The sequence below is a fragment of the Schistocerca gregaria genome, chromosome 3 (genome assembly GCF_023897955.1).
Source record: "Schistocerca gregaria isolate iqSchGreg1 chromosome 3, iqSchGreg1.2, whole genome shotgun sequence".
Taxonomy (NCBI): domain Eukaryota; kingdom Metazoa; phylum Arthropoda; class Insecta; order Orthoptera; family Acrididae; genus Schistocerca; species Schistocerca gregaria.
In genome coordinates, this window is record NC_064922.1 from 509167406 (window position 1) to 509195171 (window position 27766).

The 27766-nt window shown below is 39.3% G+C and overlaps 1 protein-coding gene across 1 annotated transcript in view; it reads right to left on the bottom strand.

Moving 5' to 3' along the window:
• Window positions 1-8059: 8059 nt before the first annotated feature.
• LOC126354672 (F-box only protein 32) overlaps window positions 8060-27766 on the bottom strand; it is a 499741-nt gene continuing 480034 nt past the window's right edge. The window contains exons 5-8 of the mRNA XM_050004470.1: window positions 26961-27147; window positions 22284-22456; window positions 20588-20841; window positions 8060-8296 (exon numbers count right to left, since the gene is read on the bottom strand). Of these exons, the coding sequence (XP_049860427.1) occupies window positions 8098-8296; window positions 20588-20841; window positions 22284-22456; window positions 26961-27147 (813 nt within the window). The 3' untranslated portion in view covers window positions 8060-8097. The remainder of the gene's footprint in view (window positions 8297-20587; window positions 20842-22283; window positions 22457-26960; window positions 27148-27766) is intronic.

Consider the following 27766-nt stretch of genomic DNA (forward strand, 5'->3'; position numbering starts at 1 on the left):
ATAAAATCAGAGAGATTAGAGCCCACACAGAAGCATACCGTCAATCCTTCTTTCCACGAACAATACGAGACTGGAATAGAAGGGAGAAGCGATAGAGGTACTAAGGGTACCCTCCGCCACACACTGTCAGGTGGCTTGGGGAGTATGGATGTAGATGTAAATACCTCATGGTTCAGTGTTTGCTTCAGAATGAGGTTCTGCAATAGTTAGCATTCTGGATTGACAAAGAGGAATAACAGTGTTAAAAACACCATCTGGCAATGATAATATTGTTTCTTGAAGTCCACAGCCTATTTCTTTTCCAAGCCTTGGTCAACTCTACTTCTGCAGAGTACATATGGAGGGAGGAGGAGTTGCCACATTTATTAAAAACTGCCATAAATTCAAGAACATTGACATTAATAAATTCTGTTTAGAGCAGCATCTAGAAGCATGTGCAACAGAAGTAGAGCTCCATAACAGATCTTATATAATAGCAACTATTTACCGAGCACCTGCAGAAAATTATAACCTATTCATAAATCATCTAGAAGCTCTTCTGGGTTATTTAACAGTAAGAAACAAAGAAATTTTGATTGCTGGTGACTTTAATACAGATTTTCTAATTCAGTCTTTCAGTATACATTAACTGCAGTTAGTAATGTTGTCTTTCAATCTAACTCACACTGTAAACTTTCCAATTAGGATCACTAAATCCTCAAGGACAGCCATTGATAACATTTTTATAGACAAATCAAAGGCACAAAATCATATCATAAAACCTGTAATAAATGGACTATCAGATCATGACATGCAGCTCCTTGTTTTAGATGCAAATCCTAAGCAGATTATCAAGACTGCTAAATCTGAGTACAGGAGAGTATTAAATCAACCAAAAATTGAGTGTTTTAGAAAACTGCTCAAAGATATGAACTGGAAAGATGTTTATAGTGCTCATGACATGAATGAAAAATATGACACATTCATGAACAATGTCACTACCATGTTTGAAAACTGTTTTCCTCTAAAAGTTACTCAAATTAAACAGAAGTCTATAATAAAACCATGGATCACCCAAGGAATAAAGACAAAAAGGAAAATGTATCTCTCGACCAAGAATAGCTCCAATGCTGATGATTTAGCTAAATACAAGGAATACTGTAAAATATTAAAAAAGTAATTCAGGCATCTAAACAAATACACTACGAGAAGAAGATAGCAATGTCAGGGAACAAAATAAAAACAATATGGGATATAGTGAAAGAGGAGACTGGTAGAACCAGAAAGGAACAGGAGCACATAGCACTAAGGGTAGGTGACACATTAGTACCCGATGGGCATAGTATGGCAAATCTATTTAACAAGTACTTTATATCCGTTACTGATAGAATGGGATTGTCAGGATCAGTAAATAATGCCCTTGAATATCTGAAACTAGCCTTTACAAATAGCTTTAGGGACATGAATATGTCACTCACATCACCAAAAGAAATAACTTCCATAATAAAATCTTTAAAAACAAAGCATTCTAGTGGTTACGATGAAATATCAACAAAGTTAATTAAGGCATGTTCTTGTGAGTTTAGTACAATTCTAAGTTACTTGTGTAACCAGTCAATTATAACTGGGACATTTCCTGACTGGCTGAAATATGCAGATGTTAAGCCTCTATTCAAGAAAGGGGATAAAGAGATGCCATCAAACTACAGACCGATTTCACTTTTGCTAGCATTCTCAAAAATTTTAGAAAAAGTAATCTACAGGCAGCTTCTCAACCATCTGACCACAAATAACATATTATCAAGAACACAGTTTAGATTTCTGAAGGGTTCTGATATCGAAAAGGCTATTTACACCTACAGTGAAAATGTACTTAATTCATTAAATAACAAGTTACAAGTAGCAGGTATTTTCTGTGATTTGTCAAAGGCATTCGATTGTGTAAACCACAACATCCTTTTAAATAAATTAGAATTCTATGGTGTCACGGGCAGTGCTGCAAAATGGTTCAAGTCATACCTCGCTAACAGGAAACAAAGGGTGTCAGTGCAAGGGACTAGTGAATTAAGTCATCAGTCATCATCAGAATGGGAAGAAATTACATGTGGTGTCCCACAAGGATCCATCTTAGGGCCATTGCTTTTTCTTGTGTACATTAATGATCTCGCATCAGTTACACTGCCAGAAGCGAGTTCATTTTGTTTGCAGATGACACGAGTATTGCAATAAATAGTATGTCGAGTGTAGTTCTAGAAAGATCTGCTAATGATATTTTCATGGATATTAATAAATGGTTTAAAGCCAACTCGCTGACATTAAACTTCGAAAAGACTCACTATATGCAATTCAGAACCTGTAAGAGCTTTCCACACAGCATATGCATAAAGTACGAAGAAGAGCAGATAGAAGAGGTTGACAGTCTTAAATTCCTGGGATTACAACTTGATAATAAATTCAGTTTGGAGGAGCACCACAGAACTGCAGAAACACCTTAACAAATCTTTATTTGCAATTATGTTAGCAGACATAGGCGACATAAAAGTGAAAAAGCTTGCATACTTTGCGTACTTTCATTCCATAATGTCATATTGTATAATATTTTGGGGTAACTCTTCAAGTCAAACAAAAGTTTTCAGAGTCCCAAAGCGTGTAGTATGTATTATTTGTGGAGTAAACTCACGGATGTCTTGTAGAAACCTCTTCAAAGAACTGGGTATACTAACTACTGCCTCTCATTATATTTACTCCTTAATGAAATTTGTCCTAAATAATATATCTCAGTTCATACATACAATACCAGGAACAAAAATGATCTGCACAAGGACGTAAAAGCACTTACTTTAGTTCAAAAAGGGGTCCACGACTCAGGAACACTCATCTTCAATAATTTGCCAGCAAACATAAAAAATTTAGTTACAAATAGAGATCATTTTAAAAGGAGCCTGAAACTTAGTAGTGGCCAACTCCTTCTACTCCATTGATGAATTTTTTAATAGAAACAAATGATGTGTTGTATATATTTATACTATTGGTATTGTTATTTCAGCTTAAAAAAAAAAAAAAAAATAGGTGACATGTTACACATCCACGAGGATCTCCTCAACACGGATCTATGGAACGAAATCTAATGTCTATGAAGTAAATATCCTTTCATGGTGTGCCCTAGCCAACGAAATGGATAAAGCATTGTTTTGCACTTCAGACCTTGTTTCAGTTAAAGATCTAAGTGTTACTTGTGTGAAAAGCATAGTAATATCCATATCAGTTACATATGTAGGGAAGTAAACTTGTCACAATGACCATTAATAAAATTTCATTTACAGAGTACTTAATAAATCACTCCTCAGATCATCATCCCTTACGCTACTTTTACTCTTCAAAGTAGAAGAAGCCTTGTCCTTGATCGAGACAAAACATTTTGTGACCTATTCAGTATATATTACAATTATAAAATGTAAAGCAGACAAGCAGAGCTTTAACATCTTCCTTTTGTTTCTCGGCTCAAAATATATTCTCATTAATTGTAGTAACATATAACAATGCTTTTATTCAAATTATCAGTTGTGCTCACATTTCTGTTAATTTTTATTTTGTTTCTAGACTTGTAAACTGGTAATTCAATGCAAGTCTAGTTTGAAACATTTTTACAAACACACAATGTATTATTTTACACCCCCATCCCACCTCAGACTGTTGGCTTTTCTTGATAACACCTGTAAAAATAAATCTCACATTTAGTGGTTGTGGAAATCTGTTGTTTTCAGTACTAATGATAGTACACCCTGTAAGCAAATTTTGGTCTTGGCCAAACCAAGCAGTTGATTATAGCACTTTGGCATTAAATTGGACCCCACTTTAGCCTTAAATTAGCCGTGCCTATATGAAATATATTATGTAGAGTAAAACTGAACACTGATGATAACAGAAAGGAAAATGACCTGTCCACATATAATGTAATATGGTAAAGAATTTCTTATATTGTTAAGCATAGATGGATGTCCCTTTTAAAAATGAAGGTGTAGGGACAAGTGTTATCTACAATTAATTGTACATTTCAATGTTATGAAAAGGTTAGTTGCTACTCACCACATAGCAAAGATGCTGACTTGCAGAGCCACAACAAAAAGACTGTCAGAAAGTGAGCTTTCAGTCACAAGGAATTCATCCGAAAATATAATCAGGAAAGCGCTGTAGATACACAATAAAAAAACACACACAATTTTTTGTGTGTTTGTGTGTTTTTTTATTGTGTCTATCGACCAGTACTTTCTCGTTTGGTAAGTCACTGGATCTTTGTTTTTAATATATTATTTTTCCCATGTGGAATGTTTCTTTGCACACACACACACACACACACACACACACACACACACACACACACACACACACAAAGTTTCTGGCTGCTTAGGTCCGATTGTGAGCAGCAGCGCATGATGAGAGAGGCAACCGGGTGGTGGGGATGAGGAGGAGGCTGTGGCAGGGAAGGGGAAGGATAGTAGGATAGGGGTAGGGTACAGAAAAGTGCTGCTTATGGGAGCGCAGGGGGACAAGGCGGAGAGAGGGTAGAGCAGTAGGTGCAGGCAGGAATTTAGTCAGAGGGGAGGGGGAGGAGTAGCAAAAAAGGAGAGAAGTATAAAGACTATGGGTGTGTTGGTTGAATAGAGGGCTGTGTATTGCTGTAAGGGCCTAGATGGATAAGGACAGTGACTAATGAAGGTTGAGGCTAGGAGGGTTACAGGAACATAGTACATATTGTGGTGAGAGTTCCCACCTCCGCAGTTCAGAAAAGCTGGTGTTGATGGGAAGGATCCAGATGGCACAGGCTATGAAGCAGTCATTGAAATGAAGAATGTCTTGTTGGGCAGGGTGCTCAGCAAGGACATGGTCCAGCTGTTTCTTGACCACAGTTTGTCGGTGGCCACTCGTGTGGACAGATAGCTTGATGGTTGTCATGCCCACATAGAATGCAGCATTGTAGTTTGGAGCTTATCTTGTAGAGCACATGACAGTTTCACAGTTGTGACCAGACTGGAGTCGGTGGTGGTTGTGGTTGGAGGATTTATGTAACAGGTCTTGCATCTAAGTCTATTACAGGGATATGACCCATGAGGCAAGGAGTTGGAGCAGGGGTTGTGTATGTTTGTGGGTGGTGGAATACCACTGGGGGGGGGGGGGGGTGGGAAGGATAGTGCGTAAGACATTCTTGATTTCAGGGCACGACAAGAGGTAGCCAAACCCTGGCGGAGAGTGTAATTCATTTTCTCAAGTCATGGGTGGTACCTAGTCATTAGGGGAATGCTCCTTTGTGGCCGGACGGTGCAACTTTTGGGGTGGTGGGTGACGGGAGAGGTAAGGCACGGGAGATCTGTTTTTGTACAAGGTTGGGAGGATAATTAAGGTGTGTGAAGGCTTCAGTGATACCCTCGGTGCACTTAGAGAGGGACCACTCGTCACTACAAATGCACAGCTGTATGGAAGGGACTTCTTGGTGTGGAATGGGTGGCAGCTGTCTAAGTGAAGATATTGCTGGTTGTTGTTAGGTTTGATATGGATAGGGGTACTGATATAGCCACCTTTCAGGTGGAGGTCAAGATCGAGGAAGGTGGCTTGCTGGGTTGAGTAGGATCAGGTAAAGTGAATGGGGAGAAGGTGTTGAGTATCTGGAGGAAAGCGGATAGGGTGTCCTCAGCCTCGATCCAGATCATGAAGATGTCATCGATGAATCCGAAGCAGATGAGGGGTTGGGATTCTGGTTGTTTAGGAAGGACACCTCTAGATGGCAGACAACTAGGTTGGCATAATATGGTGCCTTGCAAATGCCCTCAGCCATACCTTCAAAGGAGAAGTAAGTGTGTGTGAGGATATAGTTCGTCAGTGCAACTAGAAAGGAGGCTGTAGGTTTGGAATCCATCGGGACTTGGGAGTGTAAAGGGAAGATGCATCAATAGTGACGAGCAGGGCACCAAGTGATGAAGGAGCAGAAACTGTGGAGAGTCAGTGGAGAAAATGGTTTATATCTTTTATATACAAGGATAGGATGCCATTAATGGCTGAAGGTGGTGATCTATGACAGCTGAGATTCTCTCAACAGGGACACAGTAACCAGCCACAATAGGGCACCCTGCAGGTTGGCTTTATGGACTTTAGGAAGCATGTAGAAGGTGGTGGGGGTTAGGAATGAGGAGAGAGATGGACTCTGAGAAATAGGTTCTGGGATGGGCCTAAGGATTTAAGGAGAGCCTGGAGATCAGCTGGATTTCTGGAATGGGGTATGTTGGTAAGGGTTAAGGACTGGTGGAATCTTAAACAGCTGGATGTCATGTGGAAGGAAGGGTGGCAGCCGGAGATGGATAATTTGATGGTAAGGTCATTTGGAGGAATTCCATGAGCCAAGCAACAATGCAAGAACAATGTGTGGGGCTTGGTTGTGGCTAGGGATAAAGAAACATAACCCCTGCTCTCAATCCCTTGCTTCACATTGCTGTAATTAACCTAGATGCAGTACCTGTCACAAACATCCTCCCACCACCACCACCTACTCCAGTCTGGTCACAAGCATCACCTATCCCATCAAAGGTACAGCTACCTGTGAAACCAGTCATGTGATCTACAAGCTAAGTTGGAATCACTGTGCGGCACAAACTGTGGCTAAGAAACAGCTGGACCACCCTGTTGCTGAGCACGCCGTCCAAAACGATGTTCTTCATTTCAATGACTGCTTCACAGCCTGTACCATATGGATCCTCCTCGTCAACATCAGCTGTCCAGAATTGCATAGGTGGGATCTCTCCCTGTAGTACACCCTATGTTCCCGTAACCCTCCTGGCCTCAACCTTCATTAGTCATTGTCCAACACCCATCTATCACCTTCCCTGTTTACACTCTGGCACTACACAACCCTCGGTTCCACATATGCACCAACACTTTTTTACTGCTTTGCTTTCCTGCTCTCCTCCTGCCCTCTGTCAAACCTCCTGACTGCATCTAGCAGCCCTATTCTCTCTCCACCATGTCCCTGTATGCTACCCTTATCCCTCCCCACCAACTGGTTGCCTCTCCCATCACAGTCTAGCCTCAGCAGCCAGAGGGAGAGGGAGGGAGGGGGATGGGATGAGAGAGAGAGAGAGAGAGAGAGAGAGAGAGAGAGAGAGAGAGAGAGAGAGAGTCAGTCTTTATGTTGTACCTAACTGCGACCGAGCAACTATTCATTTCATAATACTGTTATGTCAATCCTGGATTTTCCATTGATAGCTGTATATTTCATACGAGAAGTAATAATATCCAATAATTTGAAGTTCAAACGTAAGAGCCACTACAAGTACTTTTTTCCAGCTTACACAGTGCAGATGCAGAAGAAGAAAGAAGAAAATGTACATCATATTATCATATTTAGTCCAGTGCTATGCATCTTTTTGCTAACATAATATTTCTGGGTATAGCAGAGCTTACTTATGTGGAAGTTTCGATATCATGTCACCGATGTTAAAGGGTTAATCACTTCACTGGGGCAGGATGCTAAAAAAAAGTGTGCCTCTTATTATATTTTAATAGTGAGGCACAATGAGAAGAGAGGAGTCTCATTAAAACTGAGGTTTGAAAAACCCACAAAACATGGAAAATTTGGTAAGGCAGTAGTACAGCAGTTCAATAGCGCTCTTGGATACTTTGAAGTGAAATAATCATAATTGCAGTTATGAGATATAAGAAAGAAGATTTAATGGTGGAAGTAGTTTTATGAATTAAGGCAATAATAAATAGACACACATAAGTGATTGATGAGGATAAAATGGAAAGGACAGAGCTACGTTCCATGTGATTACCAGTACTACACTGATCAGTCTAAGCTAGAGAACATTTTGATATTCTCTGTGCAAATCACTTAAGATTTATTATGTGCAGTTGTAGACTCATTCACATGTGCAGTTGTAGACTCATTCACTGCAAAATGCATATCATTCAATCACTAGACCAGTCTCCATACTATTAAAAATAATGGACATTTTGACCAAATGGTTTAAACAAAGATGTTTGTTGTGGCAGTTAAACAGTTATACAATACACGCAATGAAAACAGGCTCACCTCCTTGCAGAATAAATTCTTCTGTAGAATTTCCCATATCACAGAGAGAAGAATTTCAGGAAGGCTTGAGGTGGTATGGGTACATAAAGTGTGTTCTTGTCAACATTTTCCAACTTCTCCTGGAATTCTGGATCTTGGTCCACAATGCAAGGATGTCCAATAGATTTCCAAAACAAACAGCGGCAACTTCTACACAATTGTATCATTTCTGCATATTCTTCTCGCAAACCAAAGGCTCTGTAAAATAAAAGCAATCTCTCAAATTTCCTCGTTCACATGGCATTATATCGTTTAAAACCTGCTATCAGTTTTACACATTCAGGAATATGTCAATGATAAATGAGCAAAATATCAGGAATACTTTCAGTTTTAGAATATCATTCAATTATTCTAAAAGTATATATAATCTGGAACTTAAAAAACCATTTCACATTGCAAAGGTATTTGTCAGCAATACTACAAGACAGAATACATGCAGTTTGTCAGATTCTGTTGTCTACTTATCCACATAGTATCTTTAAACAATGAGGTCTTTGTTCCACTTCAATTTTGAGTTTATAGTACTGTTGTACTGGGTGCCACAGATGTAGAAGCAAACCATAAATATGGCAATGCATGCACTGTATGACATGCAGTTATGCATTTATCATAGCTTCTACACACAAGTTTTGCAGGGCCAATGTGTGAATATCCTTTTACTTTCCAAAAGACAGTTTTAGATACCAGCATTCTCCGTATAAATTTTTTTCTCTCCATACAAAACAGCCTCTGTTGACTTCTCTCTGGAAGTGGCTCTTACATTTTAATACATACAGATAAAGTAGCTAATAACATTTCTCGACATATTACTTATTATCTGAAGCTTAAAGATATTTATTTTGGGATATTTACTGCTGATATGGAAAGGAAAATTGCAGAGACAATGTCGAGACTGTACCTGGCTTTTGTCAGTAAAATTACAAGAACTATTAATAGAAACACACTGAAGTAGAAAAAGTAATCCTATCTTTTGGGACTGTTAGTTCCTTTGTCAGTGCAGAAAGCGACTGAGATTAAAAGGAAGAGGCAGAGAAGTCCAACGCCAGTCTGAGAGGAACCCAATTGTAGGAAGACAAAAATGAAGCAGGTCAAAGATATATTCACTCTTCATCTTTGTCTCCCCTCACCCTGACAATTTGTGGGTCCTTAGCAGCCAAGAGTCTGACTACCTCATCCTCCTCCTCTTACTGAGGGGGGAAGGGGGGGACCAATAGTTACAAAAGCTAGTCTACTTTTATCTACTTTTAAATGTTTCTGTTGACTGTACATTAAACTTCGCCACTTGACAGTAAATACTAGTTGGTCTGTCATCTGAGTGTGTAATTTCTACACTTTAGTTACTGAAAAGTCTTAGATTTTTCTTTCTTTATCAGCCCACCCAAACTATTTCATTTTAGAATCAGTAAGACATTCTTATTGCATGCTTCTTTACTGCTACCATTGTAACACTGTGCATTTTTGCTTGTTTATTTTTTGTTAGGAGAGTCTAACAAAAAGCGCTTGTCGATCTCCAATTTGACAATTTGTTTCTTAACACGTTATCTACAGTTTGGCCCTGGTGGTCTAGCAGCTCGAGCACTATACTGCACTCCTGAAGGCCCCAGATTCAATCCCAGATAGGCTTGCTCCCCAGACTTTATTTACTTCTACCCACAGGTTACATCCCTGTTACTGCATGGCTTGTTTGTCAAAATACAATCTGTAATGTCAGTTGTGCCAATTGGACATGTGATTCTTCATGACAATGTTCCTCAGTCTTTTGGCTATTGCAGTGGTAAGGGATATATTTTCATCAACTATCATGCCTTGTTGTTGGCATTTTGTTACTATATAAACCTTCATGAGCTTATCTTCCACAGGTAGTCGTCTCAACTTGCTACAACAAACTTTCCACGAAGTTATGGCATGTTTCTACTGAAAAGCATCAAAGCTTTACCTAATGGGATCTCCATGCATGGAGAAACTGCAATGAAGGTTACCATGACAGCATTCAGTTGTACTGTCATTGTTAATGGTCTCTACAAATTACGCATTGTACCAACGATTTTCTTGTGTGCTTTGTCTGTAGGTGGATGGACACTATCTTCACATTTTATTTTTAGTTGGTGACCCAATGGCATGCAGCATTAAATTTTTATATTGTTGTACAAGTCTATTATAAGTTTTCAACCACTGTCCCAAATTTACTTGCAGTCTTTCTTAGGTCATATGCACCCATGTCAGAACCTTAGAACACTAACACAAAAAACAAAAAGACTTAAAAGCTACTACACATTAAGCCCAATTGATGGGTTGTAAAGAGAGCTAAAAAAAAGGACTTCGTCTTGGAGACAGATACCCAAAATACGCCACAGAGACAATGCAGGCTCTGAACTAAAGATTAAATGTCCTTCGCTGTATTGCTACGGCAGATAAAAAGTAAAATGCAGGCGACAGCTCACGTGTCATTTGCTAAAAAGGCCTCTAACTCAGACAGCAAACATACATTAGAATGTAAGTGGCTTAAAAAATGGGCATCCCATCAGGAAATGGTGTACCATCAATGGTTGATGACAATAGGTAGAAAGTGGTGAGGGTTCACCATTTAACAAATGGCAATGGCTAAAACAACAGTGCCAAATACCTAACCTTGCTAAAATGATCTTTTGGTGAGCGGGCTGAGAGATGGTTGGCCAAGCCGTTGGGAGACGCTTAAGTTCCCGGAAGGGAAGACCAGTAGTGATTCAAAAGTGACACCACGTGCTGACAGATGGCAACACGGAGATCATCGACAGGAATGGAAGAACTAGCGAGCTGAGGACTACAGCCTCGGCAGCAATGTCCCAAGCCTTGTTTCTCATCAGACATGTGTGACCAGAAACCCACATAAACATCACAGTGACTCCCTCAAGAGCGAGTAGGTGGAAGCTTTCGTGGACCTGTTGCACTAACGGATGGACTATGTACATTACACAGAGGCTCTGAAGGGTACCGGGAGAATCAGACCAGATGACAAAATTGAAAAGCCTGTGTCACTGGATGTACTGTGTGTCCTAATAGAGGGCAAAGAGCTCTGCTGTATATACGAAGCAGTGTTCTGGAAGCCAATACCAAAAATTGGTGGTGCAAATGATGAAGGCACAGCTGACACCATGATCAGTCTGAGAGCCACCAGTGTTTACAAAAGTGCTATCACCAAGTTCTGTGTGTGAAGGTCAAGAAACTTGCAGCAAGAGATTGAATCTGGAGTAGTTTCCTTAGGAAGTGAGTGAAGTCAAAGGTAACATGGATGGCGCACAAAGACAAGGTGGTGAAGGGTTCAGACCCATCAGGAAAGTGGCAGGTAGCGTGAAGTAAGCTGCTGTAGCAATAGCTGAACGCGAACTCTAGAAGGTAACAGAGAAGAGGGACGTGCCCCATACTGGCGGTCAAAGGTGACATTGAAGGAGAAGGCATAGGGTGAGTGCCCAGGTATAGCAGACAAATGGCATATCTACTGAGTAGATCATCACGCTGGTATGACAATGGTAGTTTGACAGCTTCTGCACACATACTCTCAAACAGATTCTATGACAGTAGATTGTATTTAGATAGTGTACGATTGCTGGATGTGCATATGCATAAATGAAATACCCATACTTTAGTTTTGAACAGAGAAGGGTGGTCCGACTGCTCTCCAAAAAGTACCACTTAGGACACTGAGGGACCACAAGCAGCCAGGGAAAACATGGGAGGATCAAGAATGTTTCCTCTCAAGCATGAGCCCGAGGAACTTAGTAGTTTCAGCAAACAGAAGAGCAAGATGTAAAGACAGTGGAAGAAACCCATTGTGCCACTAGAAATTCCTACAAACAGTTTTGTCGGTGGAAAACGGAAGTAATTGTCAATGCTCCAAGAATAAAGATGATTGAGACATCACTGAAGGCACTGCTCAAGATGACAAGTCCATGGAGAATTGCAAAATCAACAAAAAGGGAGCCAGATATGTCTGATTGGAGACAGCCATAAAAGGGTTAATGGCTATAGCAAAGAGGACAACACTCAGGATGGAACCATGAGGCTTCCCATTTTCCTGGATAAAGGTGTCCAACAAGGCATATCCCACACGTATCTTGAAAACTGTCTTTTAAAAATTCGTGTAGGAAATGGGGCAGGTGGCTTCGGAAGCTCCATGTTTAGAGAGTAGAGAGGATACTACCAGTCCTCCAGCAGATGTCGAAGGCTTCTTTACAAATCAAAAAATGTAGCCACAGTCTGGTATTTCTGCAAAAAATCTTTCATGACAAAGTGAGATGGTGAACTACAGAATGGTACACTCAAAATCCACATTGTGCTGTGCAGTGGTCAGTAAATTGCGAGACACTAGTCACCATACCAGCCAGGCATGAATCGCATTTTCCATCACTTTGCAAACACAACTAGTGAGAGAAATGGTGTGGTAGCTAGAAGGAAGGTGTCTGTCCTTAATGGGCTTAGGTAGGCATCTGCGAAACATGCCTTCTGCCCGGATGTGATTGTACATATGAAGGAGAAAGTACTTGCCTGCAGGCAAGTGAAAGGTGCTGCAACATCTGAATGCGAGCATCGTTCGGTCCTGGGCCGGAAGATTGGGATGTAGTGAGAGCATGATTTAGCTCCCTCATGGTGAAGGTGGCATTGTAGCATTCATGTCCTGAGGGGAGAAAGATATCACCCGAGCCTCCTCCACTCGTTTCCAATGGAGGAAGGCGGGGTGATAGTAGGTAGAGTTCAAACTCTCCACAGAATAGCAGCCTAAGGTGTTGGAGATAGCAAAGTGGTCTTCTACAGTCAGGCTGGAAATTAGGAATGGACCTTGGTCCCAGAGAGCTGTCGGAGGTTGGCCCACACAACAGAACAGGGATGGAACTGTTAAAAAGGACTAGGTAGTAAATGAAATCCAGTTAGCTTTTTTGTTATTGCAAAGAATGTGATGACACTGCGCATGCAACTGTTTCTAACAAATACAGTTTGCCATCTTAGGATGATAGTTGAAAATACGGAAAGCAAGTCTCTGTGAGCGAATTGCGCTGTGACACATATCAGTCACCAAGGGACCAGGACACAGTGCAGTAAAGGTGAAGTGCGAGGAATAGAACATTCTGCAGTGGTAAGGGCAACGTTGATAAGGTATTCTATCTGCGAAAGACAAAGATCCTGAGTTCGAGTCTCAGTCTGGCACACAGTTTTAATCTGCCAAGAAGTTTCATATCAGCAGCGCACACTCTGCTGCAGAGTGAAAATTTAATTCTGGGGAAATGATGTTTGTCACTAGGGAGAAGTAAAGCCTCCAGTCAACCTTAGAAAGCCGCCAGTTGGATTTACACTTAGGTGGGGTATGAGGCAGCAAACAGATAACACATGGCGAAGTGGTCACTCGAGTACATGTCAGAGAGAACAGACGACTCGAGATGACAGGCAAGCTGAGCAATGCAGAACGAGAGGCCCAAATGGGAATATGTGAGTGTGGAGTCTGAAGGGAATGTGGGTACTCGTGTGTTCGGACAGATGAAGTTAATTTGATTGAGGTCAGCCAAGAGGGCACCTCTTGAAAGGGCAGCTACGTAAGAGCCCCATGGAGATGGTGGGCATTAAAGCCACCGAGCAGCAAAAATGGGTGAGGAAGTTGACCAATAAGCTGGAGGAAGTCTTCCCTGGAGACAATGGATGACGGGGGGGATGTTACAAATTTAATGAAGATAGTGCTATTTCTCCAAAGGGACATAAAACAACTATGTCTTCATTTTCTTGTGACAAACATCGAGTCATCATATTATTTTGGGGTTGGTACCATATTTGTTACCATCCTGATTTTGTGTGTTTGCACAACAAATGGAACCTTACTACTGATACTTTAAAACTGTTAGGTCTTACTGTACAAGGCAGATATTTTGATCTTTAGTCCAGATACAGCCTGGAAGATGGATGTAAAATGAGTTTTAAAGATATTAAATTTCTTGCATGAACAAATTCATCATGCTGGACGAGCAGCAGAAATTCAAGTTGATCCAACACACTTGACAAAGACAATATGTAGAAAGAGGAGAATGGAAGCAGGCAGACATAATTAACAGCCTGATAGGAGACAGGAAAGGTGTAATGAGGAGCAGCTCACAAGTTAGCCTCATACCAGAATGGTCAGTGCAGTGTTAAATGTGGTGCTGATATTCACTACTCAAATTGCTTCCTGAGGCAACTTTCAAAATTTTAGTAAGTTCTTTCACTCTACCTATAAAAAAAAAAAAAAAAAAAAAAAGAATACTTGATGACGTGGAGAGATGTGGTTCATCTGCTTTATCAGTGGTTAGTCAAAAGAGAATATTTTCGTCAATAAAGATCATGTAACAGTATCACACAGTAACTCTAATATGGGTTTCTGATACTTGTAGTGATGCATTTCGTGAGAAATTTTATTCAGTCCGTGATACAGTAAAATTATGCTACAATGTTGTGTGAGACTCTATGCCCTCCTAAATGATTACATCTGCACCTATACTCTGCAAACCACCGTGAAGTACATGGCAGAGGATACGTCCCATTGTACCAGTTATTAGGTTTTCTTCCCTTCCGTTTTTGTAGGGAGTGTGGGAAGAATGATTATATGAATGCCTCTGTGCATGCTGTAATTATTCTAATCTTATCCTCTTGATCTTTATGTGAGCAATACATATGGATTTGTAGTACTTTCATAGAGTAATCATTTAAAGCCGGTTCTTGAAACTTTGTTAATAGACTTTCTCATGTTAGCTTACATCTATTTGCAAGAGTCTGCCAGTTCAAATTCTTCAGTATTTCTGTAAGACTCTCCGATGGATCAAACAAACCAGTGGCCATTTGTGCTGCCCTTCTCTGTATACATTAAATATACCGCGTTATTCGTATTTGGTACAGGTCCCACACACTTGAGCAGTGTTCCAGAACAGTTGGAACATTTTTCTTTCACTATGCAGCTAGGGTTACTCATTCAAAATATGGGGCATGCCCAGAAAGTAAGTACTGTTTGGGGGAAAAACTCATAAAAACAATTTTTTCAAATTAAAATTTATTTTTATAAGAAAGAGCATTTCTTAAACTATTTTTTTACTTAGTTACCACTATTGTTCAGGTATTTGTCATAGTGGGGAAACAAACTTTTTTTTGCCCCCCACATAGAAAGATGCCACCAGTGAAGACAGCCACTTCTTAACACTGTCATTGTTGTCAAAGTACCTTCCTGCATGATCATGACCCAAGTTCAAGAACAAGTGGTAGTTGGCAGGTGCGGACTGGGGCTGTACGACAGGTGGTTGAACTACTCCCAACCAAATTGTTGAATAAGATTTTGAGTAAAACCAGCAAAATGGAGACATTTGTTGTCATGAAGCAAGAAAGTGCCTTGACTGAGCAGTCCATGTCTTTTATTTTGAATTGTACACCAAAGTTTCCTCATTTTTTCGCAGTATTGTACTCACTGACAGTTTCACCTTTGGAAAGGAATTGAACAAGCAGAAAATGATGCAAAAAACAAGCGTTAAGCAGTGGATGTTTTCACTGGCAGCATTTAATAGAAAACTTGGTTTCCTGTTGTGACAAATGTTTGAGCAATAGTGGCAACTATGTAGAATAATAGTTTAAGAAAAGCTCTTACCTGAAAAAATAAATTTTGGTTTGAAAAAAATGTTTTTGAGGTTTTTTCCAGAACAATACTTTCTGGACATGCCTCATATATGTAATAAGTGCTCTAACTTCATGAACACAACTGAAATTGAGATTTCTGTTCTGTTGGAGAGAGCCTACTGCCATTGTCACGTCAATTGGAATAGTTCACACATCATGTAACTTTGAATCATCAAGCCTTGACCTGGGTGACAGTGTGATAGCCTAAGCTCAGGATTGGTCAAAATGTACAGTGTCAGTGCATTAGGTCATGAATGCTTGATCTGTGAGGAACTGCAGCTGTTGTTATATAAGCAGCATGGACTTTTCCGTGCCATCATATCAAGAAAGATTGTAGGTAACTTTATTCAGGGAGCATACTGCAGTGTACCACCCACCAATTCATTGCCAGAAAACATCAGCAAGTAGTGACAAGATACAGAACTCAATCTCCTCCCTACGGGTGCAAAGGCCATGGGATACAGTGCACAGAGATTAAAAAAAATTGCAGAAATGCCATTGTGGACACCTGAAACAAATAAGTGCATCTCACTTGCCAACTGGGCACAGATAAGGCAGTTGAAAGAGATTTTTGTGTGTCAGGATATGTACATAGAACAAATTGGGGATCCAGATACACGAACCTAAGCTACTCACCAGCGAGCTACGTAGGAACCCACTGTCTGTATATGCATCCAGCTGTTTGCCAACAACACCCTATAGAAGGCCCCTCCCTACCTTCAGCAAGATAGTGCTCTATTACATCCCTCCTGAACTGTGACAGAATAGTATGAGGAACACTCCACAGTCATGATAGTGGTTGTATGGCATACATTGTTACTTGTCCTGTACAGTCTATCTTGGACACCACTAAACAACATAGGCACATCATGGGCCCAGCTCTGACCAATCACAGTGAGTTAGGGCTGGTTGTTCCATGGTTGTGGATCAGGATGGTTCTGAAATGCTTTCAGTGTCTTGTGAAGTTTTCCCATTATCATTAACCTGAAAGGGGCCGGCTGCTACATGCTACTAGGTTGGTGTCTAATTCAGTTGCTCACTGGATATGTAATAAATAGTAATATTACAGAAAAAGATGACATACTTAAAATATTATATTGACATTATTTCCAGTGTCATGGGGAGTGAGAATCAGGTCACCAGCATTGTGAAGCATAGTGCAGGGTTGGCTCAGGTGACTGACAGCACAGGGGAGTTACGTAGCAATTCTACGATGGAGGATCAGGTAGTGATAGTGGGTGGAGCAGGAACTTGTCTTGATAGGGACGGGGAATATGATGCAGGTGGTGATCTGGTGAAGACAGCTACTCAAACTTGTGGCACTAATGTGCCTTTCGTGAAACTTTGAGCATTGTGATCAGCCTCATCTTAATGCGGCTGTTAGGTGCAACAACATGGTGCTGGAGAAGGCACTGATGGCAGAGGGTATGGGTCACATTACAGTGGTGCTGGTTGAGTCTATCAGTAGATCAGGTTTCAATAGGCATGACCCGCACCTCAATAGGTGTGAGAAGGGGAGGCTAGCAAAAGTTATAGGTAACAGTGTAGTTGGTGGTGGCAGGATCAGTCATCGAAAAATTTCTGTAGTTATAGGTGTTAGAGCTGCGCCTTTGTTAGATTAAAGTTAGCTGTAGGTATACCTCCTTAAAGGAAGTCCCTCTAGCAAAGGAATCACCTTCAGGGTATGTCATGTTTCCAAGTAGAGAAGGAATTAATATATTTCATCAAACTATAAGAGGTATTATAGATGTTGTGTCTGAAATTATTGGTATAATTGAGCACCACTTAAAGGAAGCCTCTGAATTGTCAAATTATTTACCAGGGTACAGATTAGCTGACTGTTTTTCAAGGAGTGCCTTGGGTTGGGGGAGTGGCCATATATGTTTTTAAAAAATCCATTTGAGTCAATAGACATATCACAGCACTGCACTGAACAGAACAGATATTTGAATGTTGTGCAGGAGCAGTTGAATTTAGTGAAACTAAACATCTAATTTTTGTTGTTTATATATGTTCACCCCACCCCCCTCTCACTTCAGTGCATTTCTACTTAAGCTAGAGAGGGTTCTTGATTCACTTTATAGGAAGTACCAGAAATTAGTTATATGTGGTGGCTTCAGTATTAATTTTGTGTATGATTGTGCAAGAAAAAGTAGATCTTCTAAATTCATATGATCTGATGCAGACTGTGTGTGTGTGTGTGTGTGTTTTTTTTTTTTTTTTTTTTTTTTTTTTTTTTTTTTTTTTTTTTTTTCTCCAACGAGATGCAGGGGTGCAGGGGAACAGTAGTACAGCTATAGACAACATTTTTATCCATTCTTCATTACTAGATGGGCATTCTGTTAGTAAAAGGGTGAATGGCTTTTCAGATCATGGTGCACAAATTTTAACACTAAAAAGCTTTTGTACTCAAACAAAATGTCACTATGTAGGAATGTTAATCCAGCAGCAATGGAGAGTTTTTTAAAACTTGTCAAGGAACAAGAGTGGCAGGATGTTTATAGTGCCAATAACATAGATGACAAATATAATGCTTTCTTTAACACATTTCTCATGGTCTTTGAGAGATGCTTTCCGTTAGAATGTTCTAAATGTGGTATTAGCAGTAAAAGGCAGCCTGGGTGGCTGATTAGTGGGGCAAGGATAATATGCAGAACAAAGCAGGAATTATATCAAAATGTTAGAAGTAGCCACACTCAAGCTAAAGTAGCCCATTACAAACAGTATTGTAAGGTGCTTAAAAATATTATTAGGAAGATGAAGAGTATGTGATGCTCAAATAGAATAGCTAATTCACAGGATAAAATTAAAACCATAGGGTCAGTTCTGAAGGTCTGGTTAGCAGCACAAGGTTGACAATATAAAGTCAGTTCATAGTAAAAATATTTATGTTACTCATAAGTCAAATTTATGTACAGTATTTAACAATCATTTTCTGAGCACTGCTGATGCATTAAACAAAAATTTAGTTTCGACATGGAATCATATAACTCTCTTAGAAAATGCCTTTCCAAGATTGAGGTCTGAAATACTCCTCTGTGATACAGACAAGGGGGAGATTGAGTCAATGATTAAATCACTGAAGACTAAGGACTCTCATGGATATGAAGGAGTGCCTAGCAGGATATTAAAGTACTGTGCCGCACATGTTAGCCCTGTACATTGCCATATTTATAACTTTTCCTTTAGGAATGGTCAGTTTCCTGAACAGTTAAATTACTCAGTAGTAAAGTTGCTTTATAAAAAGGGAGAAAGGGCTAATGTATACAACTTTAGACCTATTTCCACGCCATCAGTGCTTGCCAAAGTTATTGAAAAGGCTATGTATGTAAGGATAAGTGATCATTTTATATCAGATAATTTGCTATCACACATACAGTTCGGCTTTAGAAGTCGATTAACAACTGAAAATGCTATATTCTCGTTTCCCTGTGAGGCACTGGATGGATTAAACAAACGGTGTTGAACAATAGGCATATTTTTTTATTTAACTAAGGTGTTTGAGTGTGCTGGTCACAAAATATTGCTCCAGAAGTTGGACCATTATTGAATACATGGAGTATCTCACAATTGGTTCACCTCTTACTTTAACAACAGACAGCAAAAGGTCATTGTTCACAGTGTTGAGAATGGCTGTGTTGTGAAACTAATGCTAAATCACAGTAAGACTCAGTTTTTACAGTTTTCAACTCACAATTCAACAAAACCCTACCTTTTAATTTCACATAATGGGCATTTGATTAGTGAAACTGAACAGTTCAGATTTCTAGGTGTTCAGATAGAAAGCAAAGCCCACGTTCAGGATCTTGTTCAAAGACTTAATGCTGCCATTTTTGCTACTCAAATGGTATCTGAAATAAATGACTTACATTCGCTTATGTCATATGGTATTATATTTTCGGGTAACTCTTCCCATACTCAAAGAATAGTTTTGGCTCAGAAACAGGCAGTATGTGCAATAAGTTGTGTTAAGTTCGCGAACCAAGGTTGCTTCATCAGGAAACGGGGAAGGAGAGGGAAAGAGGAAAGGATGTGGGTTTTAAGGGAGAGGGTAAGGAGTCATTCCAATCCCGGAAGTGGAAAGACTTACCTTAGGGGGGGATTGGAATGACTCCTTACTCTCTCCCTTAAAACCCACATCCTTTCGTCTTTCCCTCTCCTTCCCTCTTTCCTGATGAAGCAACCTTGGGTTGCAAAAGCTTGAAATGTGTGTGTGTGTGTGTGTGTTTTATTGTCACTATCAATGTACCAACACTTTTGTTTGGTAAGTTACATCATCTTTGTTTATGTATATTCTTTATGGTCATTTCTTGTTAACAGTATCAGATTATTCCCAAGAATAAGCAACTCGGCAGAAATCCAACCTGCATTTGGATCGGACTTGCTGCATCCATTTTCAATAAGCTACCACAAGAATTCAAAAATCTTTCCAGTAATCCACATGCTTTCAAATCAAAACACAAGTGTTTCCTCATAGGTCACACTCATACTCCATTGAGGAGTACCTTGAAAAATGAAGATGATTCTTATGTTATATTGTTGATTGTGTTTATTAAACGTATGGCTTGACATTTTTGGTTCATAAACATTTTATTTTTGTCTGTTATTGCTTTTATGTTCATGTACTAACAGTTTCCATTACCCTGGAGATTGCTATGTCTAGTCAGGATAAAGTTGTTATAACTCTGTAGTCAGGGCAGCCACAGCCTGGATACATAATTTCAAAGTCTTCTGCATAATGTAATTTTGATTGGTGACTACATGTTCCAAGTATGTTCATAAGAGACAAAGTATTAAAAAGGACAGTAAGTGTAAATATGTTTATTAAATACATACTTTCGAAGTTTGTGGTAAGTGCTCTGCCAGTCATGAGGAGGAGACTGTCCTCCTTGCACATGAGAAATCTGTTGTTGTGTAAAATGGAACTGACATAATTCTCGCCAGATGCGCTGCTCATCAACAAGCCGTCGCATGACACTGTAGGCACGTCCACTGCTCTCTAAATCCTTATGGTCAGCAAGACGGAGTAAAACTTCACGGACACATTCTTCAGGCAAGTTCTGTAGCTTTGGGAAGACATCATCACCTGGCTGCAAAGATATTTTTTTCATACTGTACAGAGGATGACTGAACTCAAGTACCAATGAAATTTCTGTTATTGAAGTAACAATACTTTCACAGAACATGTTTACACATACTCTTTAACGTAATACAAATATTATCAGCTTCCTAGTAGTTCTTTTTATGTGCATAAATGCTTCACGCTTACGAGTGGGAGTGCAAGTGTTAGAATTCAATAAGGCATGAGCTCTCTGTATAAGGCCCTCAGAGCATAGTTCCATATATTGTGTCTGCAAATGAATTATTTTAATTCACTGTCAAATGCTACTCTAAAATTAATTTTTACATACATTACAAAACGTTCCACTCCAATTTGGCGTTATATTGAGAACTTTCTGTTCTTGCTGGCTCCAGCCAGATTGCATCACTGGAGTGGAAAGCTTGCAATATACAGGGTGGTCAGAAACTTGAGAAAACAGCATGAAAGGGTGCTAGTAAGGTGGGATGAGAGAGAGTTGTTAAGAAAAAATTTGGTATGTTGCACTGTTTCCAATGTAATTGTCATTAAAACCAGCCAATCAGGTCATTGCGAGCAAAAATTCAAGCAGCCTGCAGGATACAATTACTGTCATTTGTTCTCACAGCGTAGATGAAAGCACACAAGACTTGGGCTTTGATTCAATCCTTACTACTGTCCAATGTTCAGTTTTTGTATCACTCTTTTGTTTGGTTTTAGGATACCTAATGAAAAACATGTATAGCAACACTAACTTTGGCAGGCTGCTTGAATTTGCACATACAATGACCTGACTGGCAAACTTTGATGAGAATTAAATCAGAAGCAGTGCAACTTACAGAATGTTTTTCTCAACAATTATTTCGCAGCACAACCTTACCTGCAACACCTTCACAAGCTTTCCAGAGTGTCCGACTACCATGTATATCATGTGAGTTTAGTTATTCAACAACAACAACAACAACAACAACCACCACCACCACCACCACCACCACTACTACTTGTGCTATGCTCAGTACTTCCCCTATATTTTGACTGGATGTTGCCCACATCCCACTTTCAAATGTTGTCTGAGTTGATGTGGTTTAATAGCATATGCAGTAAGCATTATGGGACTGCCCAGACAACAACAGTAATGATCGGGGTGTCACCAAGAACCATAATAATAATAATAAGTACAGTTTTCCAAACTTAATGCTAACTAGACATGAAAGAAATAGTTTTTAACAAATGTGAACAAATCTGCTGGAGAAACAATATATTTTTTAAGTACAGTAGATTGAATTTCTTTAAAGCAAGCCTTCAGTTAAACGAATTGTCATATATAATAAATGTATTAAAAGCATAAAAAGTAACTTCTTTTTGTATCTGATTTATTGTGTTCTTGTGATAAATTGATCAGATATTCACGTTAACATAAAAGAAAATAGGAAGAACTGCAAATAGATCACAAACCTCACGGATTTCTATACAGTTGGCTATAGAGAGTATACGATTTATTGTTCGTAAGTGCTGCTCCCACAAAAGTGTGCTGCCCAGAGGTCGACCCCAACAAGCGCAGTCAATCATCATCCTCAGCTGTTGCAGCAGTTTGTTAAGCATATGGATGTTCTGTTGGCTTGCAGACACTATAAATAAAAAGATAAAGACTCATTTCACTGTCAGGGTGAAGAGGGTGTTGAAAAGTATCCATCTTGTTACAGCAGACAGCAGTGGGTAAAACATAGGACCAGAAATCAATACTTTTCTAGGCATGTATTATTCTGTCCTGTTTGTGTCAATAAAAAGAGGGCTCAATGTCGTTATCACTCATTCTTCAGTATTCCTTTTCAGATAATCATGAACTCATGTGAATACACCCGACTTATGTCACACACATGGGCACATACTCCTGTACTCCTGTAATGTGTGCAAATACCAACAAGTTTGAAATGTACCAAAGCTCTTAAATGTGTCCTTAGGCAGAACTGAGATTAAGGTCTTTTGAATGAGGATGACATGCTACTGAATGTCACTGATGAATCCATAATCATTAAACTTATGTATTTTTTATAGTTATATGACATAGAAAATGGTGTGGAGTCCCATTGTGCACAAACCACATCTATTGTTTTTCTATTAAAGTAAAATTCTCCAATAGCACAGGTGACTTGTCATGATAAAATGCTGATAAACAGTACCTGTGAATGTGTTCAGTAAAGTGTGTCGCCTTAGAAACCTGTCACCCACAATACCTGCCCACACGTCAATATTACTAAGCGATTACCCCAGAACCTAGTACCAGTTGCAGGTTTCCTATTTAACAGCTTCCACAAGCAAATAAACATTTATTTATTTCAATATTTCACATAATTACTGACCAAATTTTAAACGCTGTCATAATCTAATATTAAAAAAGGTAGAATCTTATGTTAAAAGTTGAACTCAGTAAGACAAGGAGTACAGTTAGAAATTGTGTGGCTTGAGGCAGCATAACTGATGGTGCGCAAATACCTGGACTTCATTCATCCAGAATTTCAGACTGAGAGCCCTTTGTGGCTTCCAACAAACCTCAAATATAACTTCAAATCCTTCCTAAAATTTTTCCTGCTTACATGCTTAAGATCAGATAATTAACACATCGCTCATCTGTAAATTAATGAAATGTTTGAAGCCACTTTATACCTGAGAGGTAGTTTCATTAAATAATCAGGGGTTTACTTGTTGATACTAAAAAAAAAATCTCATGCTTTCCTTCCACAGTTGTTTAAGGATCTGCTTGTCCCTTATATGTAATTATTGTGGTAATTTACCATCCCACTTTACAAATCCCAGCTCATACATAAATAAAAATGCAAGCAGTGATCTTTGGACCTTTAGTGCTTATCTTAGAATCTTCCATGGTGGTCTTCTGGCTTGAACCTGGCACATGCTATAAGCAACACGAATAATCTAAACTGTCATGCAGAACATAACACTGAGTGGGGGTTAGGCATTGAGCAGCTCCCCAAACACGTTAATTTTATGATATTCAGTGTTCTCATCGCAATAATGGCTTCTCCATATCGGGTCCAGGGAGATGACTAAGTACAGATACTAACAGGAAGGCAGCCTTCACCATTTGTGACAAACAAAATGACCCATATCTCAAGTATTTGTTTTTAAAAGCACGCGAGAGCGAGATAGATAGATAGAGAGAGAGAGAGAGAGAGAGAGAGAGAGAGAGAGAGAGAGAGAGAGAGAGTGTGTGTGAGTGTGAGTGTGTAGGACTTTCTTTCCAGTTTGGAGCAGTACTGTCTCCTGTAACAATATAAACAAATATGTTTACAATCTATTTAGTTCTAGTTTAGAAGAAATGTAAGCATTTATTGAGAAAGTGAATTGTGAAGGTTGGAAAATCACCTTTTAGGATGTACTTGACAATAAATTACAACGAATTGCATGCAGAAGTGTTTTCCACTCTTTCATCACTTTTCCTGTCTGAATGAGTCATAAAAACCAGTGTATTAATTTTTATGCAGCTCTATTGTTCAAGCTGCTTCTATGTTAGCTCTAGTCAAGACTTCACTGCTCAGCGAAAACTGCATATACGGTCCAGCAGCCAGTCACAGAGCCTCTAGACCACAGCTAAATAATCTGATAACATCTTTATCTCTCTTGCATGATGATTTTAATTGATTTGATTATTTTCATTGCAGATGTCATTTAAGTTTGTACTGAACTAAGAACTGGTTTAGCCAGAATATAGTCATTTATTGTAGGAGAAGTTTAACGTAACTTTTAGTAACCATACAATTCATCTTAATTAGTTACTTTACTAAGAATTTTTTTACTGCAAGAGCTACTTATCAATTAGAAAAACTCTTATAAGTATGTTGTGCTTCTGTACTTTGTGGTTTTTGCGCAAGCTTCCGTATCTTATGAAATATTCAATGAAATTTTGCCTTTTACTTCAAGATGTGTGTCAGTGTATTAAGTTAAATGTGATTGATATCTTGGTGTGATAATTCATGATAATTATCCCACTAGAGAACAAAACAGGTCACGTAAATTTAAGAATGAGTATAGCATTCAAATGATGAGAGCCACGCAACATATAGTTGGCAGATGAGAACTGCCATTTGGGACGAATATCAGCATCAGACACAGATAACATGAAGAACAGAAACAGACTCGTTATCTGCCAGGCATTCTGAGTAAGAAATGTGTGGTATCTTAAACTGGTAAGAATATGTTCATTTATTTCTCCAGTTACTAGACATCGTCTAACTTTACAAGGAAATCATAAAATGAGTGACCTTGCCAATAACATGAGCAAACTAGGTTGTGAGTAAAGCTCTATTTTGTAAAATTGCTTAGCTGGGATCTTCAAGTTTGTGTCACCTTCCCACACATTTCAAATCGGTTTTCTTCAAAATTTATCAACTTACACATTGCATTACAGACACCTTTCAACCTTAATCTGCGAATACCCTGCCTTGTTTCCTACGATGTTTAAAATTCTGTCAGTACAAGCACAGCAATATAAGTCCCATAGTACTTAGAGCCAAGCACAGCAAAATATCTTATCTAATACACCGAAGCGCCAAAGAAATGATACAGGCATGTAAATACAGAGAGATGTAAATAGGCAGACTACAGTGCTGCAGTCGGCAACACCTATATAAGACAAGAAGTGTCTGGCACAGTTGTTAGATACGTTACTGCTGCTACAATGACAAGTTATCAAGATTTAAGCAAGTTTGAATGTGGTGTTATAGTCGGCGCACGATCGATGGGACACAGCATCTCCCAAGGTAGTGATGAAATGGGGATTTTCCCATACGAACATTTCACAATTGTACCGTGATTATCAGGAATCTGGTAAAACTTCAAAACTCTAACATCGCTGCAGCCAGAAAAAGATCCTGCAAGAATGGGACCAACGACACCTGAAGAATATTGTTCAACATGATAGATGTGCAACCATTCCACAAATTGCTGCAGATTGCAATTCTTGGGCGTCAACAAGTGTCAGCGTGCAAACCATTCAACGAAACATCATCGATATGAGCTTTCGGAGCCGTAGACCCATTTGTGTACCCTTGATGACTGCACAACACAAAGCTTTACGTCTTGCCTGGGCCCGTAAACACAGACATTGGACTGTTGATGACTGGAAACATGTTGCCTGGTTGTTTGAGTCTCGTTTCAAATTGTATCAAGTGGATGGACGTGTACGGGTATTGAGAAAACCTAATGAATCCATGGACCCTGTATGCCAGCAGGGAACCGTTCAAGCTGATAGAGACTCTGTAATGGTGTGGGGTGTGTGCAGTTGGAGTGATATGGGACACCTGATACGTCTATATGTTACTCTGACAGGTGACATGAATGTAAGCATTCTGTCTGACCACCTGCATCCTTTCATGTCCATTGTGCATTCTGGCGGACTTGGGCAATTCCAGCAAACAATTGACACCCCACTCGTCCACAATTGCTGCAGAGTGGCTCCAAGAACACCCTTCTGAGTTTAAACTTGGCCACCAAACTCCCCAGACATGAACATTATTGAGCATATCTGGGATGCCTTGCAATGTGCTGTTCAGAAGAGATCTCCACCCCCTCATACTCTCACAGATTTATGGAAGCCCTGAAGGATCCATGGTGTCAGTTCCCTCCAGCACTACTTCAGACATAAGTTGAGTGCATGCTACATTATGTTGTGACACTTCTGCATGCTGCGGGGATCCTACATGATATTAGACAGGTGTACCAATTTCTTTGGCTCTTCAGTGTATGTGGTTACTACCAAAAAATTAAGATGATTTATAAATTAAATTGTCTAACAGACCTATGTCTGAAATTATGTTGCCTAAATATAAAAAGAAAGTTTAGGCGCAGAGTTCAAACAACCCAGGACTCAGAATAGCACTGATTTAAGATTTTTTGTTTTTCAGTCCTAGGTTTGTTTCATCTTTACTAATTGTACAGTTACAGTGCAAGTACTTTGCAACACAAGATCACAGTCTTAGTGATTTTTGGAGACACTGTAATTACTTAATTAATTGCTATTTTTGTGGCCACACAAATAATTTAGGTTTTGAGAAAGATGGTTTGAATAAATAAGACTGGCATCTTTAAGAACACATTTTTTTAATTAATTTTGCTTACCTTGATAAGCAACTTCTTCCAGCATGTTGAACAGTACCTTCTGTGCACAACCAGAGAGCATGGTAAGCTTTTGTGAGATCAAGAGATCAAGGAGTTTACAGATATAGTTGAAACGTCTAACATCATGAACTGCATTCCTAAAGTCAAGACGCTTAAAAGCATCACTCAGTCCATTGAATCCAGCTATCTGAAAAACAGATGAGAGTCTGATTAGTTTACATTACCAAAATCTTTTCTGATTGTTTCTGTAAAATGTTTTTCTATATCCATTGCCCCTGTTAATGCAAAAATTCAAAGGATAAATTCACATTTAGCCATTTTGAAACATCATGAGATAATGCTCAAAAGAATGAACTTTATGCCTTATGTGACTAAATGTACTGGTAACAAGTAAATGATGAAAGCACTAGATCAGTAAAATCACATAATGGATAGCAGCCCATCCACTTTCATATCTCTATACTAATTACTATGGAGACTGATAGCCCAAGTGCTGTAAGACAATATCCCTTGGACACCCTCAAATGGGCAGAAGCAGTAACATGAATATTGCCTTGTCAGAATATAACACCAAGATTCTGCTACATTAATCATGTAGTGATAAGAGTATCACTAATTGAAAACTGCCAGACCATTCTTTCATGTAATATGATGTTACACAATGCAGATTATGATCTGGTGATTGTTGCAGCTACTACTATATTTCAACTACTATGTGCTTTTATTCAACACACTAGTGCCTCAGACAATCTTGACCTCTTTTCGAAGCAGCTCGACTTGCTCTTACGTCATCTATTTAATTCTAA